The 26,584-nt window shown below is 37.4% G+C and overlaps 1 protein-coding gene across 1 annotated transcript in view; it reads right to left on the bottom strand.

Moving 5' to 3' along the window:
* Positions 1-1,876, bottom strand: part of RGS20 (regulator of G protein signaling 20) — a 130,458-nt gene extending 128,582 nt beyond the window's left edge. The window contains exon 1 of the mRNA XM_075213516.1: positions 1,514-1,876. Coding sequence (XP_075069617.1) covers positions 1,514-1,630 — 117 coding nt within the window. The 5' untranslated portion in view covers positions 1,631-1,876. The remainder of the gene's footprint in view (positions 1-1,513) is intronic.
* Between the last annotated feature and the right edge of the window lie 24,708 nt (positions 1,877-26,584).

The following is a 26,584-nucleotide window of genomic DNA, read 5'->3' as shown; positions in this document are numbered from 1 at the left end:
AATAGTTTATTAATAAAATGACTAAGTTCTGTTAAGTTTCTACATTTAGACATAGATATAGATTATGATTCAGATAATAAGAGGTAGGGCCTCATGCAAAAAAATATGTTTTTCTGTAATGAGCACGAGCAGTAAAATGGTGTACAGACGTATCTAGCCTCTCTAGTCCAAGTACAGTAAGGGTGTTACATGCACCTTACTTAGTATGTAGAGGTGGAAGCAGATGCAGACACCTCCTGGGAGGTGTATCTGACGTGCCGCTTTTCCCCTCGTGCAAGATCTGTGCTGCTACTGCTGCTGCTGATCAAATTATGTACTTTTCACAAACACAATTTATGTCTATGTTTTCTACTTCTCATAGCCTCATAGTGTTTCCTCTTTATAACGTCACCTTTACTTAACACTTTGTGCAAAAGTACATCAAAATGTATTAAGTCCAAAATACGTCACCCTCCTTATAATTCCACCCTCACTATAACACCAATTAAGGCTTGTGTTTTCAGCTGTCAATAATCCAGAATGTCATCACTAATAATTTTCATATTGCTCCATTTTCTAGTCATAGTAATAATTTGCAGACTTTCATCTTAATAATCTTTGTTCAATATCTCCCTTACGTCTCCAACATCTCTGTTCCTAATGAAATCATTCAGTTTTCCCCATATATCAGCACCACGTACTACATTGCTATAAATATTTGTTTTTCTTTTCTTTCAATCACTTTTCTTTCATTGCGTTGCCAAAGTTCAAACCTGGTATCTGTTACATTCACCATAGTTGTAGCTAATAAGGTTGAGACTGTAAATGGGAAATACTGTAATTAGTCATAATGACTGGAAATATTGTACTGTAGCAGGTAGACCTTTCAGCTCCTCTCTAAAGGATGTGTGTAGCTATTTGCTAATATGACAAAGGTATAATTTTAAATCACTGTTTATCTGCAGCAAATTGCTGCTGGAAGTTGCTCCTTTATTTTCACAATTCAATTACAAAGCTACTGAGACAAAAATCGAGAGCAATAGAACTAATTAGTAAATGGTGACAGACCCTTTTGTGTACAACCTAAAATTATGTGGCGGTTTTCATATTGAGCATAATACTAGATATGATTATAATTAACACATGACTTCAGTTACAGAAATTCAACTCTATTTCCACAAATATAAAAACACAAATTAAAATTAATTTATATAATGTTATTACAATTTAAAAGATGTCTAGGAAAAAGCACAACATAATTTATTCTTATATAACAAGGATATGCCTAAGTGCCTGCTTTATACAAACAACGTTTTCAATTGCAATGCCAAGACAAACTTTTCTAACCTATTAAATAGCCACACAATCAGTACAACTACATTTAAAGAAAAATGTTAAAACAAATTTACTAGTTATACAGTACAATAATTAAGCACATAATAATTTATCCAAAAATAAAATAAAACAAGCCTAATACTTTGTTAAAGTACTATAGGAGCAGTAATAGTAAAAGTGGAAAGTAGCATAAATGTACCTTGTATATCTGCAGAATATCCTTATTATTCTCTTCTTCATTTTCATGTTTCTGATTTTTGTCCAGATGGAAGCTGCCAGCATATCTCTGAGCTCGTAGTGGAAACTGCCTCCACATCGGAAATGCAAGGCCTTGTAAGCACTAGGCTCTTCTTCAATCAAAAAAAATAAATAATGAAATATGCCGTATATTTCTTCTGAAAAAATGTTGTCAAGATCAAACATCAATAATCGGTACAGGGGATAATCAATTCATTGGTGGCAAAAAGGATATTCACATTTTGCCAGCTCTTTTGTTTCTGTGTTTACAGACATCATGAAGGCATAAGAGATTATCTTCCTGTCTGTGTACCAGTGCCTTACTTACTTACTCTGGGAGCATTAGTAAAGTGTTCCGGCTTACAGATTAAAGCTATTACATTGAATACCTTCGTCTACTGCGGCTGGTGGTGAAGACAAGCTTGCAGAATGTGAGTCCAATAGGAAGGTGCATAATAGACACACAAACTGCGGAAGATTTAAATTTTAAATGAACCTTTTTCTAAAAATCAAACTAAAAACAGAGTAACAGAGAGGTTGTAGGCATAAACTGTTTCTCAATGGTGTAATCCTACTTAGACAGATGGCCCTTTCTAAAAAAATAATTCTTTCTGCTTCACTGAAAATAACTTTTTAGCTGATTTAGTGAAAGGTTCGTCTGCAAACTTCTAATTAACAGGGCGCAAGCATTGCCTGAATGCAATCTCTTATTATGAAATAGATTTATACTGACAGATCACAGAGCTTTGTTAATTACAATCTTTTCTTTTCTTAAGATGGAAAATTAAAAAATACATTCAACAAGTACAGTCATGGCCAAAAGTTTTAAGAATGACACAAGTATTGGTGTGCACAAAGTTTGCTGCTTCAGTGTGTTTAGACCTTTTTGTCAGATCTTGCTGTGGTATACTGAAGTAAACTTTCAAGCATTTCATAAGTGTCAAAGGCTTTTATTGACAATTACATTAAGTTTATGCAAAGAGTCAACATTTGCAGTGTTGACGCTTCTCTTTCAAGACCTCTGCAATTCGCTCTGGCATGCTGTCAATCAACTTCTGGGCCACATACTGACTCATGCCTGCCCATTATTGCCTAATCAATGCTTGGAGTTTGTCAGAATTTGTAGTGTTTTGTTTGTCCACCCACCTCTTGAGGATTGACCACAAGTTCTCAATGGGATTAAGGTCTGGGGAGTTTTCTGGCCATGGACCCAAAATTTTGATGTTTTGATACCCGGGCCACTTAGTTATCACTTTTGCCTTATGGCAAAATGCTCCATCATGCTGGAGAAGGCATTGTTTGTCACCAAACAGTTCTTGGATGGTTGGAAGAAGTTGCTCTTGAAGGATGTTTTGGTAGCATTCTTTATTCATGGCTGTGTTCTTAGGCAAATTTGTGAGTGAGTTCACTCCCATGGGTGAGAAACAACCCCACACATGAATGGTCTCAGGATGCTTTAATGTTGGCTTGACACAGGACTGATGGTAGCGCTCACCTTTCCTTCTCCGGACAAGTGTTTTTCCAGATGCCGCAAACAATCTGAAAAGGGATTCATCAGAGAAAATGACTTTATCCTAGTCCACAGGAGTGCCATCCCTGTACCTTTTGCAAAATATCAGTCTGTCCCTGATGTTTTTCCTGGAGAGAAGTGGCTTCTTTGCTGGCCTTCTTAACACCAGGCCATCCTCCAAAAGTCTTCGTCTCACTGTGCGTGCAGATGTACTCACACCTGCCTGCAGCCATTTATGAGCAAGCTCTGCAGTGGTGGTGCCCCGATCCCACAGCTGAATCAACTTTAGTAGACGATCCTGATGCTTACTAGACGTTCTTGGACACTCTGAAGCCTTCTTCACAACTATTGAATTTCTCTCTTTGAAGTTCTTGATGATCCGATAAATAAATTTAGGTGCAATCTTACTAGCGGCAATATCCTTGCCTGTGAAACCCTTTTTGTGTAAAGGAATGATGACTGCATGTGTTAACTTGCAGATGACCATGGCTAACAGAGGAAGAACAAAGATTTCAAGCACCACCCTTTTAAATCTTCCAGAGTGATCTCCAGCCTTGTCCTCGTCGACACTCTCACCTGTGTTAATGAGAGAATCACTGACCTGATGTCAGATGGTCTTTTTGTGGCAGGGCTGAAATGCAGTGGAAATGTTGTTTTTGGCATAAAGTTTATTGTCATGGCAAAGCTGGACTTTGAAATTAATTGCAATCTGATCACTCTTCATGACATTCTGGAGTATATTCAAATTGCCATAATAAAAACTGAGGCAGTAGACTTTGTGAAAAATAATATTTGTGTCATTCTCAAAACTTTTGGCCATGACTGTAGTCATTACAACAAACAATCCACTGAAAACTATTCTTTGGCATCAGGACATAGACAATTCTTATAACATGAGAGGTTGTCATCTGTTACCCAAAGTTTGTTTCTGATGTTTAACTAAACTCCTGGGTAATAAAGTTGCCACATCATTTGAACCCTCAACTGTTTTTCTCTGATGTTTCTGATATATTTTCATTCAAGGATTTTATATGCAATGTTATTCTTTTACTGAACAATTTAAAGCAACTAATGACCACTATGGTTCATCCAGATTCCTTAAAAAAATCAAAAACAATGCGGCAATGGGGCAATTTGGCAAAATAGTAGTTAAATCATAAAGCATCTCTCTCTCTCTCTCTGTGTCTCTCTCTCTCATGGTAATCTTTCTCTGTACCCTGTAGATCTATGGTTGGAACACTTGCAATTGTTAACATATCTTGACTAATGTAAATGGTTGAAAATGTATCTCAGTTGTAATGGAATGCACTGGTATAACATCATTTAATATATATATGTTTATCAAGCTTCTAATGATATTGCAATTAACCTTAGATTTCTCCTTTTAATTAAGTCTGTGTGGTTGATGATTCAGCTGCACTAAAACAGAGATAATATTGTCTGTTTTAGTGTAATTGTTTTATAACAGTAATTAAGGTCTATCAACTTAATTATAAACTTTTGATATATAGTTTTTACAATAACGTATGTTAAATGCTCTTTTTTCACAGGTTTATATATTGCTTTTTTAATGCACGTGTTATACTTGTTTGATTGTAAGACTAGATTTGTTTAGGTCATGTATTTGTTGATCACTAGCTGCTACCATATTTCTACGAAGATCCATCTTTGATCAAGGAAATAAATGGTGTAATATCAAAGAGATGTTAAAGTAGGGAAGAACAGAAGCCTTAGAAAATACATCTCCACTTTTTGTTTGAGCTTGATTTAGCTGAACATTATTTTTTAATGGACCTAAAAAGTGTTACAACTGGAAGGCCTAGCCTGGAGTTGTGAGAGTCATGAAGTGCCTTTGTATACCTGTCCTCCCATGATGCAGCTTGCTTAGGTTCATCTTCCTGCTCAGTATCTTCACACTGATGCACTCTCTCTGTTTCCCTATTTATTTTACACTGCTAAGTTCCTTTCCTTGCAGCCCTCTGCTGGTCATTTTCCTCATTGCAGTCTTGTCTCATGTCAGTCATTCAGTTGCAGTCCAGATTCATTAGAGCCTTTAAGATGCTCTCACCACCTGATGGGTAAGACCAGCATTTAAAAGGCTAAGTCTTGAAACATGTTTTGTCTTGTAGTTTAGTAAAACTAAGGCTAATTGCTATGTACATTGTGGAACAAGAAACTTGTACCGAGACTCAAACAATATTACATAGTGCAGATAAAAGATTGATAAGTGATGCTTAGGCTATGTGGAAGTCCATATGGTATGGCAGAAACTGTGAAAGGCCCTATCCTTGAGGTAGAATTATGGGGTATGGGGTCAGCAGGCCAAAAGAAGAAAGTGCCACAGTAGGAATTTAAGACAATAGAGTTTTAAGGTTCCTACAATCAAGAAGAAAACACAATATTTTGTGGGATTCTTGAGAGCCTTAATTGAGACTGATTCTGAGACCTATACAGACTATCTTCCAATCTGTTAAAACGGCCATAGTAGAGTATCAAGGAATGGGACAAATGCAACAAGACTAACCATTTGAACTGGAAGTAACTGACAACATTAACATTGATCCATGGATCGTTTGGCAGAAAACTTTAATGAAGAAGAATTCCCATAGGATGCTAGTCAACAAATCTGAATACAGCACAAACCAAATAACCCCCATAGGAAAAACAACTCCTGTGTATTAGCCATACAGAAAGACAAGCAGAGACTTCACAGTTCACAGGGCTGCCAATAACAGGTTGGGTTAGGATCAATGGACTGGGTGCTCAAATAAGAGTGACCCACAACCAAATCCTGATGTTGGGGAAATGGTACTTGCAAGAACGTACCAAGCTACAGCTAAATTCTTTCTAATTGACAAGAGGTTATGACAGTCATAGTGACATTCCAAATTCCTGTACAAACCTATAAATGCTGAAGACTTGTAGCTATCTCCATTTGCTGAGGCACCTCCTATTGACCAACTTCCAAGGAGCTGCAGGTCAATGTGTGTTTTTATAAATGAATTTGTTACAATCTAAGAGAAACAAAGTTGTAGCAGGATTCAGGCTGCTATTGAAACAATCATGCAACAATCATGCATGAGGATGAAGGCAGTATGCAGAACTACAAGCAGTGTTCTTAGGGATCCTAGAAAATAAGGAAAACAATTTAGTAGACATCAAAGACCTAACAACAAGATTACTAAGTTGGAGAACTAGTGGATGGAAAATACATAGAACATTTTGGAGGAGAAGAAATGGTGGAACAAAGGTCAACCGTTCAACATAGATTAAAGGTCATTGATACTAATCTGTCATTATTTATTTTGTTCATTCTTCTAATGTTGTTAACAGAAACATAGAATTTGACGGCAAATAAGAACCACTTGGCCCATCTAGTCTGCCCATTTGTTAACCTATGGTAACCTCAAACCCTATTTAATCCTTTCTTTTTAAAAATATCGTTATATCTATCCTAAGCATGTTTAATTTGATCTACTGATGGGAGGCTATTCCACTTATCCACTACCCTTTCTGCAAAGTAATTTTTCCACAAGTTTCCTCTGAACCTAATTCGCTCCAATTTCAGTGCATGTCCTCATGTTCTAATACTTCTCTTCCTTTGAAGAATGTTTTCCACATGTACCTTGTTATAACGATTGATATATTTGAACCTATCTGTAACATTCCCCCATCTCTTCTCTGCTCTAAACTGTACATATAAGATCTTTTAGTTTTTCCAGGTAAGTTTTGAGCTGTAGGCCATGCACAATTTAAGTTTCCCTTCTTTGTACATTCTGTAATGTATTTATATCCTTCTGGAGATATGGCCTTCAGAACTGAACACAGTATTCTAGATGAAGCCGTACAATGACCTATAGCGTGGCATTATTACTTCTTTCCTTGTACTACTGATTCCTCTCCCTGTGCAAACAAGCATCTGACTTGCCTTTCTCATTGCTTTGTTACATTGCTTACCTGCCGTTAGGTCACCTGAAATAGTGACTCCTAGATCCCATTCCTCCTCAGTAGTTTCCATAAAAATGCAATTAGTACTATATTTAGCCATTGGATCTTTGATCCCCAAGTGTATTATTTTGCATTTTTTGACATTAAACTGTAGCTGCCACTCTCTTGACCATTCCTCTAGTCTACCTAGATCATCAATAATTAGTTCAACCCCTCCTGGTGTGTCTACCATGTTGCATATCTTTGTGTCATCTGCAAGAAGGCATACTTTCCCTTCAATACCATATGTCACAAATAAAGATATTAAAAAGCACGGGTCCAAGTACAGATCCTTGGGGCACACCACTGGTAACCTTTCCCTCCTGTGAGTACACTCCATTTACTATAACTCTGTTTTCTATCCTGTAAACAAGATCTTATCCATTCAACCATCTTAGAATCCAAAACCAAGCTTTTGAGTTTATTTAGCAGTCTGTGATGTGGGACAGTGTCAAAATCCTTACTAAAATCTAGATAAGCTACATATACAGTCCCCCTTGATCAATTACTTTAGTCATCCAGGCAAAAAAGTCAATAAGATTTGTTTGACATGATCTCTTCCCCCAGTAAATCCATGCTGTTTGGGATCCTGTAAGTTACTGGATTTGAGATAGTCTGAAACTCTTTCTTTTAAGAGTGTTTCCATAAATTTCCCTACTACTGATGTAAGGCTCACTGGTCGTTAGTTGCTCACCTCTTCCTTGATTTCACGTTTGGGACTACATTCACGCTTTTCCAGTCCTCTAGTATTACTTATGTAGCTAGTGACTGATTGAATAGTTCTGTTAACGGTGTTACCAGCACCCCTTTATGCTTTTTTTAGTATCCTCGGATGTATCCTATCTGGCCCCCATTGATTTATCCACTTTCAGCTTTGAGTGTTCTGTTAGGACCTTCTCCTCTGTAAATGTACTTGTATCTACCTCTCTTTCAGTAGTGAATACAGAGCAAAAATAATTATTAAGATAATCTGCCATTTCCTTGTCTCCCTCAACAAGACTCACACTCTGTCTTTAGTCTTATTATTCCTCCTTTTGTTTTTCTTCTTTCACTTATATACCTAAAACATGTTTTGCCCCCTCTACCTACTGACTGGGCCATTTTCTTTTCAGCTTTTGCCTTTGCAAATCTGATTAACCTCTTAGCCTCCTTCTGTCTAACAAGATACACCTCTTTGTCTTCAGTATTCTGAGTCTGCTAACATTTCCTTAAGGCCATCTTTTTTGCTCTCACAATACTTGCTACTTCTTTTGCAAACCTTTGGCTTCCGTTTCCTTGTGCTTTTCCTAACTGTTTTGATACAAAGGTGAAGATGTAAAACTGCAGATTTGTGCCTGCTTCTTATTGTTGAATCTAAAGTACTGAAAGCCTTTAAAAGATCCCTGAGTGCATTAAGTTATATTCCATACTTATGCACATTTTTTTCTAACTTTCCCTTTCAATTTATTTTAGTTCCGTTTCTTCCCCTTTCTCACTCTCAACTATTAAGAGTCCGAACTTTATCATCAGGGGCAGGCTAGGCAGCATCTGTCCCCTGGGCCGGTCCCATAGTGGGCTACCCTGGGCTGGGTCACTGGGCAATATGCATTTTTTTTCCTTTAAAATCCGAGTCTTGCCTTCCGGGGTAAAATTTGCCCCCCTCTGTTTATCATGCAATCAGCAGAGTCTAATCCCATTCAATTTCCTGCTCACCTATTATCTGTACAGCTCATCTCCCCTTTTCCTTTCATGTAATGCCTCTAATATATTATTATATCACCTTATTATTTCCTCTTCCAAGTGTTTCCAAGTGTTGCTTGTTATGTTTTTCAGGGGTGAGTCAACTTTACATTTCTTCCCATCTATCCTGCACTGCCTCTACTTGTTGATACTGCAGGCCTGTGGTCTGGATTTACTGGGAAGATTGTCTTTTACCAATAGTCACTGCCTATTCATTTTAAATTTTCTCATGTACTTAGTAATACATTAGATCATTCTGCCAACCTCTATTCTGTCATCCAAATCATATTGTGTTACTCTGTAATTTTCTCTTCATTTAACATTATTTTTTTACACAATTCTATTAATTAATGTACAAAATAATTTATGAAGTACAAAATGACTCCTCCACAGTGAGAAAGTGCATATTGATTCCTGCTCTGCCACATAAGTCTATGGATAAAGATGGAAGCAGTTTTCATAGGAGCGTTGGAGCTGTACGGAGTGAAGACATTCCTTCTTAAGTATGGTATAGAACACTGCAGAAACGAGATTTCATTTTGAGCATAATTATAGGAATAAAATAATACCTGTGCCTGAGTGTTGCAGTTGGGCAGAGAAGCAGATTATTTTATTATATTTTATTTTATTGGAGCAATACAAGTTGTAACTGTGACAGAAAACAAACAGAATTTACAAGGAAATTTCACAAAGAGACCAATTTGAAATATTGTATATTGCAAAAAATAACAAGCCAACAGTAATTATCATGGATAACTTTGGTCCCAAATGTGGTCATTCTAAACAAATGTAAAATAGCAATTTCTTATTTCAAGTGGTAGGATGCATGAAAAGTTTAACTTATTATGAGTGTCCCTAAAGTGTTAGAAGTTTGAACTTTTAAACTTCTGCACAGTTTGGCTCTTCCAAATTTTCTACCTCTTTCTGCTCAACTAGGCACTATGTTGCAGAGGCCTCTCTAGAGAGCGAATGGTAGGCATACACCTGTAAGATTACATAGATCATTCAAGCACACTGGTTAAAATCCAAGGTATTTTGCATATTCAGCAGTTCACTTTTCCCTGCTTTTATCATAGTTTTGCGTCCATTGTTACCTCACATATTTCCAATCTTGCTACCGTGGCCTTCAGCATTCATTTTATCAACACGCTTAGCAATTAAACCTTTTCATGATTTTGCAAACCTCCCAGTTCTCTTACTCTTTACTTTTCTATGCTGCTTCACAAATAAACTCTGCTTAAGATCTAAAACTTTCTCTGTTACCAATTTTCTGTCTGGCTTAAAAAATAGCAATCCATACCCACCTGCATTAAAAAAAAACAAAAAACACTCAGGGGTATATTCACTAAACTGCAGGTTTGAAAAAGTGGAGATGTTGTCTATAGCAACCACAGATTCTAGCTGTCATTTTGTAGAATGTACTAAATAAATGATAACTAGAATCTGATTGGTTGCTATAGGCAACATCTCCACTTTTTCAAACCTGCCGTTTAGTAAATATACCCCTCTGACTTTCATTGACATATCTTACACTTAATCGAAATACTTCCCTTCTATAGGTCTCAACCATTAGTCACTGCAAGTGATTCATTCACTCCTGTTTCTTTTCGGTCTTTTCTTTAACAATTCTATCATTTCTCTCATCACCCCTTCTATAAACACTGCACACTTTCATTCACAATCAATCACTGGTAAATTGTGTTTCCTTTAGTTATTTATACGTGTTCTCAGCAATCTAGACTTCTACTTATTTTCTGTACCTCATTATTCCTAGTGTATTCGTTTTTTCAAGTACAATTTGTCTCTCAATTTTGTCTTCTCACCATGCATCAGACATCACTACATATTTCAATTATGTCCATATTCCTTCCATTCAATTGTTACATACAATTCATCCTCCTAAATTTTACATCAATTCAAAGTTTTTTTAAAACTTCATAGTCCGGAATGTGTAATCTTTAGATTCAACACCATAATTTACACAATTTCCTCATTTGAGTAATAAATAATTTCATATGCACCTATTTCAGACTATTTCATGTACCCGTTGACCCAGTTTGATTTTATACTCCTTTTTCCCAATTCTCAATTTGATTCATATACATATAATACATACATATAATTGATAAAATGATCGCATGCTAGAAACAAATCACTGATTCTGTCTTGTGGATGTATAAATGACATTACATCAATCATATAGAGGACAATATTTGTATTACATCAGTATGTGAATGTTCTGCTGTGTGCCTGAGATCTCCTTGTGAGGTGAGAAATCAGATCACAATAATCACAATCATTTGTAGACTGAGACATAAATCTTGGGACAGTATACAATATATCTGCTGTTTAAAAACTGAATGCCTTATTTGAATTAAAATAACCCTTGTGTTGTTTCCACTAGGTCCTGGCCACATCCTGCTCCGTCGAGCTGTGCGTGGGTGACGTCATTCACTAGTACCTGGGCATCACGCGTTGCCTGGGCATAACCCTATTCCCCCCCTTCCCCCGTGAGCAACTACTGTACTGCCACTCCGTACAGGTAACTCAATTCTGCAACAAAGAAAGAAGAACAGAGGAAGAGGAATAGGACACAGAAGGAAGAGGAGTGGAAGGCCTGACCACATGGGAGAGCAGCAGTGGTGACATGACAGGACCAGGTAAGTGGTGTCTGTCAGTTTGTGTGCCCCAGCCTTCTCCATGTGCCAGTTCCACTGCCCCAGCCCTAATCATCCCCCAGGCACTATCGTAGGCCCCAAGCCTAAACAGCCCCCAGGACCCAATAGCCCCACCCAGCATTACTAGTTCGCCAGTCAGCCAAAGGGTCACTAGGCCCCCAGTCAGCCACCGTGTCACTAGGCCCAGCCACCTCCAGTATCACTATGCCCCAACCAGACTCAGCATCACAAAGCCCCAGCAGTACTAGGCCCCAGCCAGCCTCAGCATCACTAGGCCTCCAGCCAGACCCAGCGTCACTAAACCCAGCAGTACTAGGCCCCAGTCAGCCTCAGCATCACTAGGCCCCCAGTCAGCCAAAGTGTCACTAGGCCCACAGTTAGCCCCAGAGTCACTAGGCCAAAGCCAGCCCCAGAGTCAATAGGCCCCAGCCAGCCACAGCCTCACTAATCCCCAGTCAGCTCCAGAGTCACTAGGCCCACAGCCTCCTGGATGCTACTTGGCATCCAGGAGGTGAACAGATGGTGAATGTGCTGGGCTCGCAGAAGGATGGTGGGTGTCCCTAGCAGCTCCTCGGGTGGCTGTTCACCTGCGGTGAGTGATTGCTCCATATCTAGGAAAAAAATTTAAAATAATTATTTTGACGTTACCTAGTTAATCCTTGCTTTTGTACTAGTTTGTAGTATAAATATATTATTTCACCTTTCCTTTTTTAACATGGCCCTAACTTATTACAACTAATTAGACAAAGCTTATTTCATGAGTAGCCACTTCCTTTGCTAATAATAAGGAACCAGCTGGATCAAGGAATTTAGTGTTTAATGACCATTTGAGCCTTGGATTTGAATGACAAACATAGTATCAGATACTGCAGAGAGAAATAAAACAAATCTTCAGGCATGCTTGGGCAACATCTCCCAGTATTTAGACTTATTGGAAGATAACATTTAATATATTTTTTTAATAAATTAAAAACCAAAAACATTTTTTTTCTTTTTTTTGGGGAATAATAAATGGTTTATTTTTCATAATTTCCAGATCAGGTTGAACCTCCAATGTTCACCAGTTCCTGAGGTCCCCACAGAGGTTCATCAAACACTAACAACAATCTTTGTGTCTTAATCTCAATTTCGCCACAAGTTATCTACAATAAATATGTCATATTCTGATATAAATTTGGCTATTGCATATTAATTACTTAAATGTTAAACTGTATGATTATGATAGCATTTATCTCAGTATGACATAAGCACTGTGAAAGTTATTAAAGGCAGATATATATCTCATAGGCTTCTGTCTGTTATGTTTTAAAACCCCAGGGAGATTGCGTTTAGGAAAAACTTACCAGAGATTCAGCTGTAGGAAAAGCAGGTATAAAGGTCCCTGGGGTATGACTGAAGAGAGAAGCGCAGGCTCCTTTTATCAGGCCCATTCCAGGGCTTGCAACATACCAGACACTCTGCTGGTAATCAGGAGTTGCATCTGATGAGATGCACTTAAAAGCTGCTAGGCAGTACACTCCGTTTATTTGTATTCATGTATTCATTTAATTCCAGATTAATGGTTGACAAATCCTAAAATGTTGACCACAAAATCACTCTACCTCTTACACCACAAAATGTTTCTTTATTTTTCCATACCATTTGTAAGATATACATTTTTTGATTAATAACATCCATTATTTTAAAATAAACATTTTATATTTTATAAAGGTAGATCATTATTTAATTCTGTATTCTTTCCTAAAGTAATACTATGTTTTCTCCAAATGTTATAAAATATAATTATATATTATTTAATGTACAGTATGTTAAAATTTCCCTATCATTGTTAAACAGGACAATTTTGATATTTTGCATTCTCTTATATTGATCTTAGGTTGATCCTATTCATCATCACATTTCTTGTTAAAATAGACATGTTCCACAATTTATGTACTTGTTATGAATTGATCAGTGTTATATTGTAATCAAATCATATATAGTAAATCACATAAGTCTATAAAGGTAGTATGTCCCTTAAAAGTTATTAATAAACCATAGTTGGTTTAACATTTGTATTTTATACATTGATGCCCATAGTAATTCAATGGAGAGATTTAAACCACATTGGGAGGGGGGGATTAAAAAAAAGAACATTTGGATATTTATATAAAAAAATATATAAAATACTGCATGTAAAGGCACTTGAAGTCAATTCATGCCTTCGAAAATGCATTATGTACATTTCCACTATGGTTTTACACAAGCAGTTTAACCTGTTTTGTACTGTATTTTCCCATTGGTTTCAACAGTCTTCATTTATTTCTATAACCCACTCATTTAAAGGGAGTACAATACACGTAGAAACTTAACGGAAATTAATGGGCTATATGAATTAAAGTGGGATATAAAAAAGAATAAGCCATACACATCAATGTAGCTGCACAGCATTGGTAATAGCTACAGTGGGAAATTGTCACTTGTAATTAGTTCAGCGGGAGTCTCCCAGTCCATTGAGTTCACTCTCATTATGTGGCTAGCATGGAACAGAGCAGTTTGGTCATATTTTTTATTTTTTCCAGTGGATCACAAGAAGATCTTGCTAGATTACAGTTTAGATTAAAAAAGAAGATCCAGTTTGGCATTACAAACTAAGAATACTTTCCTTTGGATTAAATGATAAAAATTAGATCCATTTTGGATGATAAATTCAGAACATCACTTGTAATGCCAGTGAACACATCCAGTTCATATCAATTGCAGGTGTACTGCTTGTGAGGAGCATATAAACTACGGGTTTTACTAATGTGAACAGCATATGAAACGTATGAGCAGACATAGGGCATTTATCTGCATTTTCACATGCAATTTTCACTTGTATTTATTTTATTCAAATGAAATGCAGTGAGAAACTAGACCTAAAGAGTTGCTCCAAAGCTGTATGTAAGTCAAATTAACTTGAAAGGGCAAACATACAATAGGTAGAGAACCATTTCCTGAGTTGAGGGAGGGCTGGAGTGGATACAAACTGCATGCATAATTGTAAAGAAAAAATATATCAAAGACATAAAAATTAGAGATGAATGGTTCGGATTTTGTGAAATCCGATGTTGGGGATCTGGGTGAAACCAAGTCGTGACCCGATTTCCCCCACCAAACTCGGATCTCAAAATGTCATTTCTGGGAATTGTATTTTGACATCTTTTGTACATTTTTGACATTATTGTAAGGCAGTTCTGTACAGAATAGTCAGCTACAATAGGTTAAAAATAAACAGATTTCTTTCTTTTAAAATTGAAAATTTTTCTAGTGAAAGTAATCTTGTGTGGGGCAGTGACAACTGAAATAATTTTGAAAAAAACTGGGCGTTTGCGTGTGAAATTCAGCAGCAGTTGCACCCCCTGGCACAAAAAAAGCTATATATTATTATAGTAAAATCTTTTATATTTTTCAATACTTGATTATTTTGGAAGGGTTATTCAGTGAAATCTATATTTAAAAAGGCTGTTTGTGACGGTCAGCACGCAGCTGCACACCCCAAAAACACGTTATATATTAAAATCTTCCCATTTTTCAATACTTGTCTATTTTGGAAGGGTCATTCAGTGAAATCTATATTTAAAAAAGGCTGTTTGTGAGGGTCAGTACATAGCGGCACACCCCAAAAAAACGCTATATATTCTAATCGTTTCTATTTTTTAATACTTGTCAATTTTGAAAGGGTTATAAAATATAAAACTTGTTTGCTAGAAGTATATTGTGGAAGAATGTCATAAGAATTGTAAGATAACATTTTTTCCTTTCCCTATCTTATTGGGCGATTCCCTGGTGTGGTGGCAGTCATCTACAAGTAGCTCCAATCTGTTCAAGTAGCATTACTCCTCTTGGCAACCACGGATCACTGTACAGATCAGGAGCAGCCCAGTACCAGTATAGGCAGCTGTACTAAAGTTACAACCTCTACTAGTAAAAAAAGTAATGCAGGAAGAAAGTTGACAAAAGCATCCTCAAAATCCAAACACTATTTGTCAAATTCAATCTCAAAGAAAACATCAGCTCTTGGTGTAAGGAGGAGGATTAAGCAGACATTTTCTGACAAATGTAGTAATTTGTCCACAAAAAGTAAAATAGCTAACATTCCATACACCACCCACAGTGTCATGACAAGGCTCAGACTATGTCCACTTTTTGCTAGTAGGGGTCTTGCTACTGCTGGTACTGTTATATGTACTAGAATGGCCATTCCAAAACAGAGTGTCCAATGCGGTGGTGCATCTTCCTCAACTTCACATGCACCAGCTTGTCGCTCAGAGTGTACTTCTGTTACTGACTGTCACACATCGCACCAGTTAACTTCTCATTCTGGTCGCTGCTCATACATGTTTCCCTTGGTTATTATTCCCGAGAGCTCGGCATTCCTTCGCTAGCGGGAACCATCTTGCTGCTCTGTACTGAGCATGTGCACACCTGGTCCTTTCAAAACTCCCTCCATTCATTTGATTGGCTAAGTACTTGTCAGCCTGTCTATTTAAAACACCTGCCTCCTTACTATGGTTGCCAGATCTTCAGGTCTCCTTACCTGCTAGGATTTCTCCTTGTCTGGCTCCTGTTTATTGCTTCCACCTCGTTATACTCTGGATTCAGCAATTACACTACAGACTGTTGTGCATCTCCTCTGATCCTTCTCCAGGGCCTCCAGCTCATCAGGACCTCAGCTCTTCATTATCCTGCAGCCTATTCCTCTCCTGTATATACCTGAATCACCTCCGCAGTCAAGACACCGACGTTACTCTGCAGATCATTACGCTTCTCCTCTGATCCTGCTCCAGGGCTTCCAGCTCATCAGGACCTTAGCAATTCATTACTCTGCAGTCTATTGTTCTCCTGTGTATACCTGTATCACCTCCACAATCAAGACATTGCCGCTAGACTGCAGACCATTGTGCATCTCCTCTAATCCTGCTCCAGGGTTTCTAGTTCATCAGGACCCCGTTGCATCAGCATCCTGCAGACTATTGCTCTCTCCTATTATCCTAAACTTTCACTTACCTGTTGGAACCGCATCCAGCACTCTGACATATCCTTACTGTAACCATTATCTCCTGAACCTCCATCTAGTCTCGCTCATCGCCCCCTAGAGGACCGGGACCTGCAGTTAGAGAGCTGCTAAACCCATATTCCCTTGCGGGGATCCCTGGTGAAAACTTCTCTTCTGTTAGACTCCGCACCTCTCTGGTGTAGTATCCACCTGAGCAGACTTTGAGGCCCATCCTGACTCTGATTGTGACAGTGACAACTACAAAACAGCAAAATCAGTGTGAATATAGCTGTGTGAGTTATATCCTAATGTCAGTCATCCTTTGCATAATAGAGAGCAAAGCTTGAAGCTGATAAACTACTAAATTGTCCTGTGACTTATTGCTTAACTTATTTGTACTCCACCCAAGATACTGTAATATAATTAAATGGGTCTCATTAAAGACAGACGATTTACAAGCAGGGTAAGAAGAGCTGTCAGCAATATCCAAGTGTAAACATAGAGACCAAGGGGTATATTTACTAAACGGCGGCTTTGAAAAAGTGGAGATGTTGCCTATAGCAACCAATCAGATGCTAGCTGTCATTTTGTAGAATGCACTAAATAAAAGCTTGATTCTGATTGGTTGCTATAGGCAACATCTCCACTTTTTCACTTTTTTGCAGTTTAGCAAATATACTCCCAAGAATTGCATAATATAAAAATGAACTGCAAGATTAAAATGTATAATATTTGAGAGGGAGGAGATTGCACAGTGGAAGAGATTTCAATCTTAATAGACTAAACACAAAAACAACCTAACTTGATTAGATAGATTTTTTGAAAAAAAAGTTATGACACTTTTTCCAACATAACTGTAGGATTATAACAGTTGGGCTGACTGCTACTATAGGTCAAAAGTGACACCACTTCCCACACTGAAGCAAAATTATATTGTTTGCAGAAAATTACAAAGTGTTATGGGGAAAAACATCTACAGAAAGGTTCTGATCCCATATTCTTCCATTAAAGTAAGAGTAAAGCCAGTTACTTGAACCATACTTAACATAGACAAAGTAGTAATTAAAAGCTGAAACCCATGCATCTTAAACAACGTAATTAAACATAATTAGCACCTAAAAAAGGTAGCATACATTTTTTTCTGAAACTACCACTGTTTTGGACTGATTCTGTATTAGGTTTTGTTGCTTTAAAGCTATAAAAATATCTAAAATTAGTAAAGGCACATTAAAAGAACATAAAAACCATGTCCATGTCTAACTGGATCAGTAAAAAATTAAACATATCCATAAGTACGTTACGTTGTCCAAGGACAATTCTTTCTTGCACTATTTTACATTTTGACTTTGGTCTATCAGTTTGTGTAACAGTCGACAATTCAGGTGTCAACAGAATTATTAGGTCGCCAATTCACATGGTGGACAATATGATTAGGTAGACAATTCAAATTTAGACATTATTAGTATAGGGACAGGTATAGAGTTAGGGATAATACTGTCTACATTTGAATTGTCAACCTAATAAATACTGTCTACATTTCAATTGTTGTCAAAATAACACTGTCCATGTCATTATATTATAAACCTGTATATTCTGCTACCCACCAATCATATTATGTCAATCCTGTAGTTGTTGAACACATATGTATCACACTGGGGTGGATGGTCCCTTATTGTCTCATCATCTATTAAATAATGTCTACAGATGCCGACACTGTCAGACTATTGAGCACTGATATTGCCAGTGCTGTCCCCTCTCCAATGTTTTGCCGGTGACCGTCTAGAAAATATTTGCTGCTGGCTCCAATTTGGGAGAGAATGCGGGGAAAGTTGCTTGGAAAAGTTTTTCAGCCACATCTACCTTACTCATATCACAAAAAGTATTTTAGTAAAAGAAGTAAAATAAAGTGTTTGAATGCTCTATTCTTGGCTCCCAGTGAATACTCTACCCAATGATAAGTGCATAGTACATAAAAAGATAAAGGTGCAGGCCACCTTCGTCTATTTTGTTTTATCAATGCCGGTATTAACTGTATTAATTCTACCACTGTCCATCCAATAAAAACGGCCTATTACTGTATTTATTAAACTACCATGTGTTTGTGCAATATATTTTTAATTAAATTCAGATCCAAAACCTTTCGCATTTGTTCAACAAAACCGGTAGCAAAGCCGAAACACGACGTTGGTTTAGAACTGAAACCGAAACACAAGGGTTGACTCACATTTCTAATAAAAATAATTAAATACTTAAATAATATTTTAAAATTGGCATCTGTTCAAAATCTTTCTATTGTAATCAGACGTGGTATTTGGAGGCAGGCTAGAATTAAGAAAGAAAGAACTTTGATTTGATTAGCTGCTTTGTTTAGCAGGTATTGCTGATGCTGTCTTCCTGTAACATGACCTTTAAGTGAGAAGCAATGATAAGTCATGATAATCACTTTTCTAAGTAACAGTTCATGCCCTTATATTGACTTGACTCAGACACACCACAATATGATGCATCATCAAACAGGTAAACAATATTGTATTGCACCTGATTAAATTCTAGGCAAGATTATTGTACATCGATTCACGTAGGGCTTGAAGCAAACTCTATACATGTACATAAACACTTGAATTGTCTATACTATTCCCATATGTATTGCTTTACTGGCTTTATGGATTTATGATTTTCATTTTACAAATTATTTTGGTGAATAAAGAAAAAGCAATATAATTATACTTACAAAGAGATGAAGAGACCAGACAGCAACTTGCCAATCCCACTAACCCACAGAATTAGTGTTATAACATTTAGAATGTTGACTGCTCACCTCTTGATTATACTACACATAATATATAGTAATAGCCACAGGGCCGGTGCTAGGGTCCATGGCGCCCTAGGCATTTTTACAAAAGGGCCCCCCCCCCGCAAAAATCGGTGTCTTTACTTACCTTTTCTCACCACCACCGCCTCACTGCTCCGTCTCCTCCCCTCCACTCACTGACACTAGTGAGTGGAGGGGAGGAGACGGAGCAGAGAGGCGGCGGTGGTGAGCAATAGCCTCTTCCCCCCTTCCCGTGCATCTGAATGCTGTGCGGCGGCCATTACAGGTATGGTCAGCGGTCGCCGCACAGTTTTAAAGTAATTTACCATTCTGTAGCGCCCTCCAGAGCCCGGCGCCCTTGGCCTAACCTTGCCTAATGGGAGCGTCGGGCCTGAATAGCCACCATAGGCATAAGTTCTACTCAATTTTGTTGACATTCTTTTGAGGTCGAAAGAAAACCCAAATCACCCAAACTAACATCAATGTTATAAAAATAAAAATTAAGTTAAAATAATGGACAATTTGACATGTAATTCCAGCTACATTTTCATGAATTTGTATACTTATCTATATAATCTATTAGGTATATTTAATAGAGTGTTCTTAGGTGTTACCTAAATTATAAGACAGGTACTCTACCCTTGTTCACTATGTAAGCAACACAAACCAGTGGAGCTATAGAAATAAATACACACATAAATAATCGCAGATATAATTGAACTTTTAGATGATAAAATTATTTGTTTCCAAAAGTAAATTATCCTGATGTTAAGGAAGTTTAGTCATTCATATTTTTCTACAGTTTTTTTTACTCGTCATTGCTAATAATTATCAATGATCTATGCTGTAATAAACTCCAGGGAGTAAATGTATCAAACTGCGATTTTTGCAGCGATTTGGAATCTCTACAAATCACTAGAGATCACTGGCGATTTGAGCCACCAAGTCGCCATATGTATTAACTAGCGAGTTGTAGCCTCAAATCAGAAATCTTTGTCAATCTCAAGCGAGTTGAAGAGATTTTACAAACTCTCAAATCGCCCATGTGGTGCAAATTAGTATTCTGTTTTGCACATAAGTTAAATACTGACTGTTTTTTCATGTAGCACACAAATACTTGATAGCTTATTTGTACACTGAAATTTAAAGTTGATATTTGTATGTTACATGAAAAAACAGTCAGTATTTAACTTATGTGCAAAACAGAATACTAATTTGCACCCCTTGCATTGTAACATGGTTTTGTCCAGGAGACTGAAATAAGAAGTTTCTCAAGTTAAGATCCTTAATGAATCAGGCCCTAGATGATGAAGTTGATGCTACAGGAATAGATACAAATAAAGAACAAGGCTACTGGTACTTACTAAACAATTACACTTTCACACTTTCTTAAAAACTATACTCACCTGAAAAATAAAATCTGCATGATCCTTTTTCTGACCTGCCTCCCCCCTCTGTATTATCCACATAAGTTGTTGGAATGAGCTCACCTGCTTCATTACTGTCCACTGCTGGTGTTAGGGGTATACTTTGGTATAGGGCCAAATTATGCAGCAGACAGCATGCCAGCATGATATCTGCCACCTTACCTTGGGCATAGAGAAGCACACCGCCAGATGTACAAGGCACCTGAATGTGGACTTCAAAAAGCCAAGTACAACTCATTAGATCTGTGTTGGGCAGGAGTCTGGGAATTCAATATAGGTGTCATTAACCAGGATTGATACCATATCCTTACTCGACTAGAACATAAATACATTTAGTTGAATAAAACACCACATAAAAATACCAAACACCAAAAACACTAAAAAAGAACATACCCAGGTGAGCTGTGTCGCCTAAGAGGAGCCTGGTGCTAGGGATGTTCCTCTCACCTTCTCTGTGCTGACTTCAAAGCACCCAACAAAAAATTTCCTATCAATTCCATTATCAACCACTCTCAGATTAATGGGCATTTGGGTCCCTTTTTATAGTCATCATTAGCCTGCATAGACCAATGGCTGATGTGTTTGCTAATCACGCCTATACAAAGCAGGGTGTTATAGTGTCACAAGTATGTACTTTAAATGGTGACCCCATCTGAAAAACTAATTGTTGACTCACTGGTAATAAAACAGTAAGCCACTATAATATAATAAAATAATTTTTTTTCCCATACATATAATAATTAATGAAATTTGGCCGACTAATTTATTCATAAAATAATTTGGCCCCAATAAGGTAATTAATAATCATTTTTGCTCCTCTAAACCAGAAATCATGATTACTCTCATTACTAAAACTTGTATTTTTCCTACTATTATGTTTATTTCCTACTATTATTCCTACTATTATGTTTACATTGGGCAGCATTGTAAAGCTGATGTGTTTGCTAATCTCGCCTATCCAAAGCAACGCATTGATTCTGGCGGTCTTTAGACTAAAGTCGCAGCAATTTTGCAAATTGCAGCTTCATATATATGGCAACTTGTATTGCTAGAATGGCAAAATGTCGGGACTGTGATTTGTAGCAATTTTTGTAATGGTAATTGTGAAAAACTCACTTTACTGGCGATTTTCCATGAACTCGCAGTTTCATACATCGTCAAGTTTAAACTTGGCCAAGAAAATTGCGGGGAATGCCAAATAGTAGCTTGATACATTTACCCCTAGGAATTTCATCTAATCCAGCTATAGTGTAGCAACATGCAATTAAACACTAGGTGGCAGATGTGAGCACACCATTTGCAATAAAAGTGAATGAAGCTTTAATAGTGATTCATTTTGAAAGGAAATGTATTTAAAATGTGGTAATTTTAGAATGAATAAATATATAATTACATAAGTAAGATAATGACTGAAAGCATCATAAATGTGCAGGCTAAAATAGGAATAATATATCAATAAACAAGATACAAAAACATTGACCCATAGACATTCAGATCTATCCATTTACTTACATTTTATTTGTATGCTGCACACACAGCAAGATTTCAATTGTAAAATTTAAATACTGTAGTTGTTTTAGACCAAACTAACAGAAAGCACTGTATGGGGGCTCAAATGATTAATCGGTCTTCTCAAAATTGTATCAGGGGTGTTTTATATCTGGCTGGGAAATAGCAACTATGGAATAAGTTACTGAGAGATAGGAAGCATTGTGCTCTAGTGGTTCATTAAGGCTGATCACCAACAGAAGGGATGTACCCAAATTGGAGACAAATTGTGCCGCTATCTACTTTTACAATTTTTGGCTGATAGTGCTCTATTTTGTATTTAGCTTTGAATTTCTGTTGTCTACAGGAGTGCAGTAGAGGATAGGAAAGTGAGCAGCTAATAATTGCACATACAGATAGTAGTTCAGAGCATATGAAGCGGAAGCATCACTGGAGGAGAGTAGAAACTAACAACAGTTAATAGTCTCTATATAATACACTAATTGCAAGAGATTAAGTTCTGCATTGTACATTAGGTCACAAGTAAGCGTAGTCTGTATTGTATAATAGACATCATAAAATGAGGTCTGCTTTGACCATCAGACATTGTGGTCTGCTTTGTACATTAACCACCAGAGAATGGAATCTGTATTGTAAACTAGTCATCAGTTAATGGGCTCTGTATTGAACACTGTCCAACAGAGAATGAAGTTTGAATTGTATACTTTCACCAATGAATGGGGTTTGTATTAAATTGTAACTATCAGAAATTAATCTCTTTGCACTAGCCAGACATTGGGTTATGGGTCACACACTAGCCAACAGAGAATGGGATCTTAATTGCATTTTGGTAATTTGACAATCGGTCTGTATTGTACTTTAGCTGTAGAAAATTCTGCGTGTATTGTACACTAGTCGCCAGAAAGCTCTGGATCAATCAGAATGAACTATGTACACCATCTACTTGTATAAAGCAGCCACTGCTGGGTGTATGTGTAGGGGCACCTTTGGGTAAACTATATGAACATTAATATGGGAAGTCTTTTGTACTGGTCTCTCCTTGTAATCCTACCAATTTGTATCCATCTACCTCTGATCCGACTTGAGTTTGGCACATTGTACTCTAACCTCCTTGTTACCATGATGCATTAGATGGCATCATTGTTTAGGCAATAACTTTACCCTTTAAGGCATAGCCAGCAAATCTCACTGTCTTTTCCTTCCAATTCTTTATACTACCACCTACCTTTTTCAAAAACATGTTTTCCTTTATGTCCTGTGACATGTGCTTCACTCTAATCCTTCCCCACCTTTCTTCCTTTCTATGTCTCAGAAGAGGTTATTTCCCAAGGCCATGCGCATTTGGAGGTTTCATCCTAACAAAGTTTTATTTTACTCTCCTGAGAGCTACTTTTTTTGTCTTCTTCAACCCCTATAAATGACTCTTCATCCTTTAACAGACTGCCTGTCTGATAGTTTGTGGGGGAGGTTCCACTTATTTTCCATCAGCACATTGTAGAGAGGAAACAACGGTCCATTCATACTACTATGAAGAGGGCTACATCAGCAATAGACTGCTTTAGGAGAAAAAGGAAATTTAAATCATTAAAAGTGCAAAACTGATAAAAGGCATCATTTTGAAGTGTTATTTTTTTCTAAAAAAATCTAGAGTTCCCCACCTACACAACTCTTTTCTTAACTTGCTAGCAAAATAACTTTTCCTATCCCGTCTTCATTATATGGACTCATCCAAAGGGCAAGAGCAGCCCAAATTAAAATGTATCCCATTGGCTAATAAGACTCTACTATATACTATATTTCACATGGGATGACAGTATTCTTTCCTCATGAACTTACATAGACACTAGGGCACTTTGTCACAAGGCTGCCACAATGTACTCCTATTGTGCTGGTTGCGCTGGTTAGCTGCTAGTCCCAGTGTTCTCCAGGATGCAGAAAGTCGAGAGGAAAAAGGAACATGAACTATGGGGGGAATTAGTCCCGTCAGAGCTTCGCATTATATATGCCTGTGTGCACTTCTGGGTATTACGGTAAGTAAAACATTGCTGATTGTTGCTTACACCTCTTTGAGCAAAAATATACTATGTTTTATTGCCTAACGTCCTACAGAGTTTCATCACGTAACGCTCAGGGGACACTTTGCTGGTACTTTATTCTCCCTTTTAACTGTAGTTGGCTGGAGGTAAGAGAAGATATAGAAAGCTCTCACAATGAGAGCCAGTGTTGTCGGCCAAAATATGAAACCAAGCTGTGAAAGATCAGGGGTAGCTCCCAAGGGACAGTGATCATAGTGAGAGCAACGTGTGTTTGCCAAGAGGTGGGAGGGACAATCAGGGGCCCTGAGAGGGTGGTGGAGCAGGTACAAAGTACCGGGGTCTGGGCCTGTCTGGGGACCCTGGCCAACCTGTGTATTGGGAGTAGCCACCAAATTGGTGTGACCACGCCTCCTTTCCGTGGCTATGGGAAGAAATCGCTGTACTGGGGCCAGAAATCCCCCTTGGTGGCCCTGGGAACAAGTTAGTGCATAAAAAACACTGAGGCAACATAAATACAAATGTATGTGTGCTTTGGGATCCCATGAAGGACTAGATATTGAATGTGAGTTCTAGACTGCATATAAGTTTCACCCAAAGCACTGTTAGTGTACTAGCTTTGCAGTAGAAACAAATTCCAAAACACTGTATAGATATTACCATTTATGTGAGGAGCATCTCTCACTATTATCTCAGTACAAGGTCTGCAGCTATAATTTCAGTAGCAAGAATATATTCAGGAGGTTCTACAGACTAAGTGTTTATGAAGGCAAGGCAGCTGGTTAGACCATACCTTAAATTCATAAAACCTGGAGTGAGTAGCATCCGATTTTTTTCAGGTCTACTGGAAATTTGAAAGCAACACTGTGCTTCATTGTGTATAACTGTGCATCCCCTGTATTGCTTACTGGGTTTTTAGACTTAAAAGGGGAACTTCAGCAATTAACCTATTACCGTTAATACGGTAATTTTAACACTGATTTCTGCTCACGGCTCAGGGAGCTGCGAGCAGAAAGCCGTGGTTGAAATTACCGTACTAATGGTAATTATGCGCACTATCACCGCAGTAACGGTAACAGTGCACAGGCTGCGTTACTGTTGACATTAATGTGGCAAATTGAATATGCCACTTAATGTGATATTGTTAAAAAGACACTCAAAGGAGGCAATGAACAAAGGTGCAAATGATTCACCCATGAAAATGCAAGTTTTACACAGCATTACAACATTTAATAGGGAAACATTTTAAAACTTATGCAAAGCACATAAAATGCAACTGATACAATTTATTTTCCATTTCAATATGCAAAATAACAATAAAATAGAGACATAACCATCATTTTGTTCGGTGGTATGTACTCTCACTATTTTGTGCTCTGTTTATCACCCCTTATCCTGGCAGTATAATTAAAAAGTACTTATCTCAACCATCTACCATAATTGTATCGCCATAGCAGCTAAACCATACAAAGCCAAGGTAAAAATATCCAGAGCAATAAGAGTTACTTATCTCTTTGGAGGTCTGTCGAACATAAGTGGGCGCTGGGGAATGCGTGGATCTTCCATTTCAGCTTCCACTGTTTAAGCAAAATAAATATAATAAAATATAATAAGATTAAAAGGTGTTTTTTTTAAAAAACAAAAAACAAAACAACAACAAAAGCTTTTGCAAATAATAAAGGCAGATATAATATAACAGTTTACATTATATCTACCTCCCCCCGCCCTGGAAAATAATATTTATTTTATGGAGACTGCATATTTGACCCGTTCATTTAAAAAAAGATTCAGAATGAGAATAATACTTTATTGCAGTAATAAAGTAATAAAGTATTTTTTTTTACTATCTCTATCTCTTGACGTAATTCTGCAGTTATCAGAAAAAATATGGCAACGATACAAGTAATTCCTAAATATGCTCCCCATGCAAAGTCTTTGGGAGTCTTTTACTGCCTAAACACCAAAGGGGATGTTGCTGGCTAAAAAAAAATAAGCCCTGTCACCAAGGAATACTCACGTCTTTGTTGGCAATAAGATTTTGGTGAACAGAGCTCTTTGTTTTAAACACAGCAATTTCATTCTCAAAATAGGGTTTAGCTAACAACAATTGTTACTATAGGCGACATGTATTTGCATGGAGGAGCCTATTTATCAAGCGTGGCAGTGGTACTTATTTATTTAGCCTGAAACTTTTTGAGATGAATGGGGATATCGCTCAGCCCCTAGAAAATAAATATTATTTTCTGGCAGGTGGTGGTACATAGAAGTTTTTATATTTTTGACGCTTTATTTTCCTGCATATAAAAGATAGATAAAATATCTTTTAAATCCCAACAAACCT

This window comes from Mixophyes fleayi, chromosome 5 (assembly GCF_038048845.1).
Source record: "Mixophyes fleayi isolate aMixFle1 chromosome 5, aMixFle1.hap1, whole genome shotgun sequence".
Lineage (NCBI taxonomy): Eukaryota > Metazoa > Chordata > Amphibia > Anura > Limnodynastidae > Mixophyes > Mixophyes fleayi.
The sequence above is the reverse complement of the archived record's forward strand: the minus strand, read 5'-3'. Positions and strand labels throughout refer to the sequence as shown.